General features: G+C 38.5%; 1 protein-coding gene and 1 long non-coding RNA gene across 8 annotated transcripts; one reads left to right on the top strand and one right to left on the bottom strand.

The window, feature by feature from the left end:
• The first annotated feature begins 491 nt into the window (after window positions 1–491).
• On the top strand, window positions 492–2,622 carry LOC134819477 (uncharacterized). Of its 7 annotated transcripts, XR_010160774.1 has the most exons (6): window positions 492–901; window positions 1,081–1,146; window positions 1,391–1,473; window positions 1,650–1,715; window positions 1,961–2,043; window positions 2,220–2,622. It is a non-coding gene; the product is annotated as an uncharacterized LOC134819477 (long non-coding RNA). The 7 variants fall into 7 exon arrangements; XR_010160773.1 differs by having other exon boundaries at window positions 1,391–1,799; XR_010160772.1 differs by having other exon boundaries at window positions 1,391–1,715.
• Window positions 2,623–7,270: 4,648 nt separating this feature from the next.
• LOC134819830 (uncharacterized) lies at window positions 7,271–8,702 on the bottom strand. The gene is made up of 2 exons (XM_063829980.1): window positions 8,612–8,702; window positions 7,271–8,382 (listed from the first exon to the last, which is right to left on the bottom strand). Exons 1-2 carry the CDS (start codon window positions 8,700–8,702, stop codon window positions 7,271–7,273), a joined length of 1,203 nt encoding a protein of 400 aa, XP_063686050.1.
• Window positions 8,703–9,031: the final 329 nt, after the last annotated feature.

The raw sequence follows: 9,031 nt of genomic DNA on the forward strand, positions 1-9,031 counted from the left end.
GTTACACAAGTACAACCAGCCAATTACAGGAAGCCGAAGGATTTGTTTTTAGCCAGTGACGGTTAAGGTAGTGTGTACCATACTTTCTTCGCCCGAGACTTTGCTGCAATGTGCAGCTCCTCATTTAACCCTTACACCCGATTTCTCGAGTATTCGGCTGAGTAGACCGGGGGGCTGCATAGACCACTCACGATCCTTAGCTGAATGTCAACGACACTCACCCCACGACCAGGCAGGCAGTGGGATTTGAACCCGCAACCTCACGATTGCAAAGCTGGCTAACCAACTGCGCTACCTGGCCGTAATAGTAAGTACAAGAAGTGAAAAATATTCTTCTCGTTTAAATTTTTCTACAAACTGTTCAATAATCATTATTTCATGAAATGTGATCATTTCTACTTTTACTTTCCAAACACGAACTGTGGTGTTTACCAAAGACTTTTATATACATAAATTATGTGGTATTATGTAACATAATACCAGATTTTTGTCACTCTACCATTTCAGAATCCATGAACGAGCCTCATGATATTGAAACGAAGATCTCGAGAAAAGACACAGACCTCCGCCACTGTGAGATACTGCTGTAACCAGACATTTTAAGCTTTCTTAATGAACAATTTGACTAGTAATAGTATCAACCTACCACTGAAAATGGTAAACATTGTACACCGTACCGAACAGTAGAACCGGTGTCCCTTTTAACATTTTAAGAAATGCAACCGATTGATAAATGGAACCGGATTAATCATTTTAAACGTTTTCATAAATCTGCAAGTATTGCTATTATATCATAATATTATAACAATTTATTTCAGACCCTTACTCAGTAGGAACGAACCTTTCAACTGACAAAACAAAATGTGAACCCTTTGTAAACCTTTTTAGGCAGCTGTGAATAGTAAGTACAAGAAGTGAAAAATATTCTTCTTGTTTAAATTGTCTACAACATACAAACTGTTCAATAATTATTATTTCATGAAATGTGATCATTTCTACTTTTACGTTCCGAACACGAAATGTGGTGTTTACCAAAAACTACATAATAACAGATTTTTCTCTGTCACTCGGCCATTTCAGAATCCAGGAACGAGCCTCATGATATTGAAACGAAGATATCGAGAAAAGACACGGACCTCCGCCACTGTGAGATACTGCTGTAACCAGACATTTTAAGCTATCTTAATGAACAATTTGACTAGTAATAGTATCAACCTACCACTGAAGATGGTAAACATTGTACACGTACCGAACAGTAGAACCGGTATCCCTTTTAACATTTTAATAAATGCAACCGATTGATAAATGGAATCGGATTAATCACTTTAAACGTTTTCATAAATCTGCATGTATTGCTATTATATCATAATATTATAACAATTTATTTCAGACCCTTACTCAGTAGGAACAAACCTTTCAACTGACAAAACAAAATGTGAAGCCTTTGTAAACCTTTTTAGGCAGCTGTGAATAGTAAGTACAAGAAGTGAAAAATATTCTTCTCGTTTGAATGTTTCTACAAACTGTTCAATAATCATTACTTCATGAAATGTGATCATTTCTACTTTTACGTTCCAAACACGAACTGTGGTGTTTACCAAAGACTTTTATATATATAATACCAGATTTTTGTCACTCTACCTTTTCAGAATCCATGAACGAGCCTCATGATATTGAAACGAAGATCTCGAGAAAAGACACAGACCTCCGCCATTGTGAGATACTGCTGTAACCAGACATTTTAAGCTTTCTTAATGAACAATTTGACTAGTAATAGTATCAACCTACCACTGAAAATGGTAAACATTGTACACCGTACCGAACAGTAGAACCGGTGTCCCTTTTAACATTTTAAGAAATGCAACCGATTGATAAATGGAACCGAATTAATCATTTTAAACGTTTTCATAAATCTGCATGTATTGCTATTATATCATAATATTATAACAATTTATTTCAGACCCTTACTCAGTAGGAACGAACCTTTTAACTGACAAAACAAAATGTGAACCCTTTGTAAACCTTTTTAGGCAGCTGTGAATAGTAAGTACAAGAAGTGAAAAATATTCTTTTTGTTTAAATTTGTCTACAACATACAAACTGTTCAATAATTATTATTTCATGAAATGTGATCATTTCTACTTTTACGTTCCGAACACGAAATGTGGTGTGTACCAAAAACTACATAGTAACAGATTTTTGTCACTCGACCATTTCAGAATCCAGGAACGAGCCTCATGATATTGAAACGAAGATCACGAGAAAAGACACGGACCTCCGCCACTGTGAGATACTGCTGTAACCAGACATTTCAAGCTATCTTAATGAACAATTTGACTAGTAATAGTATCAACCTACCACTGAAGATGGTAAACATTGTACACCGTACCGAGCAGTAGAACCGGTATCCCTTTTAACATTTTAAGAAATGCAACCGATTGATAAATGGAATCGGATTTTTTTGAGAGATAAGTTTAAATCATTCTGAACGTTTTTATAAATCGGCATTCACCGAGAAATTAAGAGATTTATTTTGAAATTTAAAAAATAAATGTTTTGCGGGGTGTGATTATTTTTTTAAAAGGTGTATATTATTACTTACCATTTTTAACTGATATGATGTTTTTTTTAATAAGAAATTTAAATAAATTTTATTTTACAATTTACATTACTTTTTTAAAGTACTAATTTAAAAGCACATAGTTGCATTATTTTTGACTTTTCAGTTTTACATTACGGGTAAACCGCCCCTAAAATGTCACCCACCCCTAAAACGCCACTCTTGATTGATTGGATCCCATCTTCTTAGAAAGTATCTTACCTAATCATTTGTAACATAAAAAAATATCATTCAGACCCTGCCACATCCTGAAATTGAATCTAAATGATGCCATAAGGGCATTTTTTTCACTTTGTACGAATTTTTTACTTTTGAAAAAAAGCGCACAATTTTATAACTCTGGAATTCATTAATATTAACTCAGTTTTGGTCTAGGATAGTGATATTTACATATTTTAGCAACTTTGTACATATGACTGGAGATATGGAAAGTTATATATTACTCAATATTACTACCCTCCCCTAAAATGTCACCTGGCCGCCCCCTAAAAGGTCATTTTATCAGATTCTGGCTTTGAGACTACAAGCACCATAAAATGGAGGTACCAGCCTATTAAACATTATATTTAGCATCTAATGGTAATATTGGAAAGCTTTGGCAGCTCAAGGAATTAGTTTTATTTTATTAATTGCAATAAACATACCCTAAAATGTCTAATTATCCCCCCTAAAATGTCATTTTAACCTGATCAAATTACTCGGGCTTTTCCTAAGATGCAATGCATACTCACATTTCGTTAATAGTTGATGTTAATAATTAACAAGTGCCAAAACAAGAGCTATTATCGCACACCATGCGAACAAAATAAAAATTTGACATTTTAGGGGAGAAAAAAATGACATTTTAGGGGGCATATCATAGGTTAACCATAAACTAGTAAGTACCAAAAACCGTAGTTTTTGACATTCAATTTTGCTAAAAGCAGTAAAATCTAGTCTATAGAGAAGGTCAGATCGATAACTGGATTAGCTTAGTTAACTACAGGTCACTAAAATTGCCAAAATTCAGGATGATGTTAAAAATCCCAAAAAATGCAATGAAAACATCAACATGCAATTTGCACAAGGTTAAAATCACATTGAAATTCAAACAGCGAATACATAATTAAAACAGATGTTACTTTACATTTACATTCAATGAGCAAATAAGATTGCGGCATGCTTTTAAAGTATCTTATAGTTAAATCAAATCAAAGGCTCGATAGTCGATGGTGCTGTAGAGTGAAGATGTGTCGAGTAAGCATCAAAATTTGTTAGTTTATGTTAGATTCAAATAATAACTAAGATGAGACAGAATATTATATAACAGTCAATAAAGTTGGCATACGATACAATAGTTATATGACGTGACATTGCGCATTGTTAACACGAAACAAAACCGCGCAAAATATGAAGTGGTACGTCTACAACCAAACCACAAATCGACGTGACGGCGACACGTTTTGGAATCAACATCGAGAATACATCTAATGATGCTACTATCAATATCATATTATGTAAATGTTCAGGGCCCTTCTGTAAAAACATTAAGAATACATCTAATGATGCTACTATCAATATCATATTATGTAAATGTTCAGGGCCCTTCTGTAAAAACATTAAGAATACATCTAATGATGCTACTATCAATATCATATTATGTAAATGTTCAGGGCCCTTCTGTAAAAACATTAAGAATACATCTAATGATGCTACTATCAATAATAGACTGTAAAAACTTAAGAATCATAGGCGAGTGATTAAGTTGGATTTTTGACCGTAAAAAAAAATACGTTGGATTGTTTTCTAAACTAATTATCAAACAGTTCAGCTAATACACTATTCTAAATAAATGGACAGTGATAATTAGACTACTCCCAGTGTCAGCTTCAGAGTTTTACGACGACGGTACTTGTCAGGGGCTGTGCAATGTTTACCCATCTGCAAAGCTATTGGTGGCAGTCATCTACAGACCCCCTGATGCGAGCCTATCAAGCTTCTCAAAGCTTTTGGATCACTTGGGGCACGCTATCGAAAACCTTGACAACGATTATGAGTTGTTCATAACAGGTGATTTCAACCTACCTCAGGTTGACTGGGGATCGCTTCAGATCCACAGCGGTGGGACATCAGAATCAAATTTATCGGCCCAACGCTTGTTAAACTTTATGTCAACCTACCTTCTCAGTCAAATGGTCAACGTGCCTACTAGAGGGAACAACATTTTGGACCTGGTTTTCTGTAACAATGACCGACTGATATCGGATGTTAAAACTGAAGCAACCGATATATCTGATCACGATATGGTCAGCGTCCTACTCTCCTTCAACCCTGGTGTGATGGAGGAGGCCCATGCTACATATCTTGATGAAATGAACTTTCGAGCATTAGATTTCAATCAAGCTGATTTTCCCCGACTGAATAAGGTTTTTGAAGCTATTGATTGGGATGAACTGAGAGATGCTGGTACGTTCGAGGAATTTCCTGCCAAGTTCACGGATAAAGTACTAAACACGTGCATATCGAACATTCCCAAGAAACGACCTCCATCAGGCAAGCCTAAGCTCTACAACTCTCTCAGAAGACGGAAGTCTAAGCTTAAAACTCGTCTTTCCGCAGCAAGGTGCGCCGGTGACAATGCCCGAATCAAGAAACTTGAAGACGAGATCGGGCTGGTGTGCTATGAGATAAAGGAGGCCATAGTCAACCATCTCGACCAAGGTGAGAGGAGAGCGGTGGAGCGGATCAAAAGTAACCCCAAATATTTCTTCTCCTATGCCAAATCATTCTCCAAAGTGAAACACAACATCTCTACCCTCCTGAACGACAATAAGGAACTAGTCACTGAACGGAAAGAACTCGCCAACATCCTTCAACAACAGTTCTGCTCCGTTTTCAGCGACCCTACCTGTCCCGACACAGCAGTCCCTACATTTGCGGTACCACCCCTTATCAGTAGAGACAATGACATTGTGTTAACACCTGATAGTATCATGGAAGCTATATCTGAAATTAAGCTAGACTCTGCCCCTGGACCCGATGGAATACCAGCTATTCTTCTCAAAAGGTGTGCTACCAGCCTTAGTGTCCCGATTTATCTTATGTGGTCAGAGTCCATGTCATCTGGTATAGTGCCAAGCTTCTACAAGACGGGTTATGTTTCGCCACTATTCAAGAAAGGCAGTAGATGTGAAGCTGGAAACTACAGACCTGTCACTTTGACCTCCCACGTTGTAAAAGTGTATGAAAGAGTGGTAAGGAAACATATGGTGGAGTATTTGGAAGCCAACAGTCTCTTGACCGATAAGCAGCATGGTTTCAGAGCGAATAGGAGCTGCTTGACTCAAATGCTCGGCCATTTTGACGACATCTACGAAGGGTTTACTCGTGGTGAAGATACAGATTCTATATATCTGGATTACGCTAAGGCGTTCGATAAAGTCGACTTAAATCTTCTCATTCACAAGCTGAAAAAATATGGGTTTCATGGCAAGCTCATAGAGTGGATAAAGTCCTTTCTCTTTGATCGCGAACAAGTCGTGGTGCTTAATGGAGTTCACTCGGTTATCGCAAAGGTTTTAAGTGGTGTTCCCCAGGGAAGCGTTTTGGGGCCGCTTCTCTTTATCTTGTTCATCAATGATCTAGAACAAGTAGTGGACTCATCTAGGGTGAGTTTTTTCGCCGATGATACTAGAGTCTCCAAACAGATTGGCTGTTTTGAAGACTGTCAGTTGTTACAAGAAGATATCTATAAGATTCTTGACTGGTCACGTAGCAACAACATGAAGCTTCACGAGCAGAAGTTCGAGCTGTTAAATCACCTCCATAACAGTAAGAGCTCATTCCCCGAACTACCCTTCTTTGCCGAAACACTGCGTTACAAAGTATCCAGTCAGGACATACTTTATCCTGTCGAAAACGTCCGAGATCTTGGAGTTATGGTTTCAAGTGATCTTAGCTGGTCGACACACATCGGCAACATGGTACCCAAAGCAAGGAGCACACTATCTTGGGTATTCAGTGTGTTCAAAACTCGCGACAAGACCGTAATGATTACTCTCTACAAGTCACTAGTAAGAAGCTTACTAGAGTATTGCTGCCCACTCTGGAGCCCTACCAAGGTGACTGAAATACAGCTGATAGAGGGGGTGCAAAGAACTTTCACCAGTCGTATTGGCGGTCTTCAACATCTCAACTATTGGGAAAGACTCGTACAGCTTAAATTGATGTCTCTACAGCGCAGACGGGAGAGGTATATCATCCTGATGATGTGGAAGATTCTCCATAATGTGGTACCAAACTGCTGTGATATCAGATTCAAGGTGACCCCAAGACACGGGGATGTAGCTGTCATACCCTCATTGTCAAAGTCAAGTTCCTTACGCAACCAGTCACTGTACGACAGGTCTTTTGCAGTTCAAGGACCGAAGCTGTGGAACAAAGTGCCTCACACAGTAAAGGCTGATTCATCTTTTGACATGTTTAAGTGTAGTTTGTCGAACTTTCTTGCTTTGATACCGGACAACCCTCCGGTCGCCGGCTACAGCTGCAGTTGGTCAAACTCACTGGTCGACTACTCGCCATCCAGGTGGTCAGATATCTGATGACCCTTCCGGCTCCACGGATGAACTCAACGAAGTAACGAAGTAAGTATTCCACTTTCAAACAAATTTACTTTTTGTAAGCAATTCTAAAATCAATCTCATCTAAATCGTAATCCCATTCCCCCTTCACAATGCTATTGGCACAAATTTTCCCAATCTCAAGTCCCATTTTTGCCGAAGCCCCATTGCCGCCAGCCGCCACCAGAACATTTTCAGAATCAAACCCAATATACTGTTTACCCGTTTTAGTGAGTGATATGACACAGTGGTCTAGCTGCACTGAGACGGGAACTATTGAGGGGAACATCTGTTTGAAATGTTTAGTGAAGTGATCCCTAGCGGGAGTATAATCCTCCATACAGTACCAATCTTTAACCTCCTCCAGCGTCCCCAAACTCTGTTCGAACCCCTCCGCAGGGTAGTTCACAGTGTGTCCTAGTTTTATGTAATATTTACCGTTTGGGTATTGGATTGGAGGTAGGATGTAGAGATAGACATCTCCGTTCTTTGGATCGTATCGATAGTTCATTGACGGGAAATCTTTAGTCAGTTGGTAATCCTGTTCACTTACTTCAAACTTCATGACAGAGTGGCCAATCAACTCCAGTTGGAGAGGTTTTTGAAGGGGGAAATCGAAAAAGTTGGTGAAGGAGCCACATGCGAGGACAATCTTTTTACTGTTGATTATTGTGTCATCAGCAAGTTTTATCTGGAACATGTCACCTATCTTGTGAATACTAGTTGCTACTATGTCTTTGTAGTGAACCCCATTATTACTAGCAACTACTTGAGCAGCTCTTACAAGGTTCCTGATACTCAGATATCCACTCAGCTTCCCAACCAACCTTCCCGTAAAGTTTTTCGGGGGAACAAAATAACTCCATTTTTCGCTGGCACTCTTTTCATCCAAAATCTCGTAATCAATGCCATTCTTCTCGCAAAATTCATCACCATATTTCACCTCGATAGCGAACGCTCCGATTAGAACACCCACAATACCGTATCCTACTTCGGAGAAGATCTTGAGCCCAGACTCTCTCTCCAACTGGTTGAACTTGAGAGTGCTGCGGTACGCTAGCAACTGGTCCGTTTGAACATCTGATACGACTCGTGTTATCCTGCCTTCGTCGTAGTGGCAACCGAACACTGCTTCCTTCCTGCTCTTCTTTTCTGGTTCTCCTGCAATTTTACATCAGATCATTTCAATTCTTTATATTGTTGAGATTTTTTCAATTTTTTAAAACAATCCAAAAAGTTATTGGAGGGGTAAGTGTATTAATACTCTAGTATTTGTTTTGTGTTATTTAAGATAAATTAGGAATAAAGTTTAAAATAAAAATCAGAATGAGGCAGCCGCAATCAATTATCATATATATAATATGAAAATGAAATGTATACATTTACTAACCAGGTCCCACCAGACAGATATCCAAGTCCGGGAATTTAGAGATGGTATGCAGTACACGAGCCAAACACTCCCGCACCCACAACACAAACATCGTACGAAATATCTGATCCAGGAGACTTTACTTTCTTTTGAAACATGATTCTCTGATGTGAAGTTTGAGATGACGAGATCTTCACTTTAAGTTATTCCAAATCACATAGGCCTTTGTCATGACATGACAACAGTTGATCAAACAAATAAGCAACTGGGAACAACCACCGAACTATAGTCTAATTGTAATTGTATTGCGCGAGCGATTTTCAATCGCGCGCCCTGAAAATCGACCGCCGCCATTATACTCACTATAGTATTTCCCCATATACTATTATACCCTCTTTACTGTTCACGTAAGCCAGATTTTGGTCATTTAGACCTCATCCC

This window comes from Bolinopsis microptera, chromosome 8 (genome assembly GCF_026151205.1).
Source record: "Bolinopsis microptera isolate Bmic1 chromosome 8, MBARI_Bmic_1.0, whole genome shotgun sequence".
NCBI classification, from domain to species: Eukaryota; Metazoa; Ctenophora; class Tentaculata; order Lobata; family Bolinopsidae; genus Bolinopsis; species Bolinopsis microptera.

Bases quoted from the DNA above. Each gene is read 5' to 3' on its own strand.
- LOC134819830 (XM_063829980.1), bottom strand. From the start codon at position 8,702: ATGTTTGTGTTGTGGGTGCGGGAGTGTTTGGCTCGTGTACTGCATACC. The intron at 8,383-8,611 runs GTTAGTAAATGT...GTAAAATTGCAG, and splicing joins TATCTGTCTGGTGGGACCTG to GAGAACCAGAAAAGAAGAGC.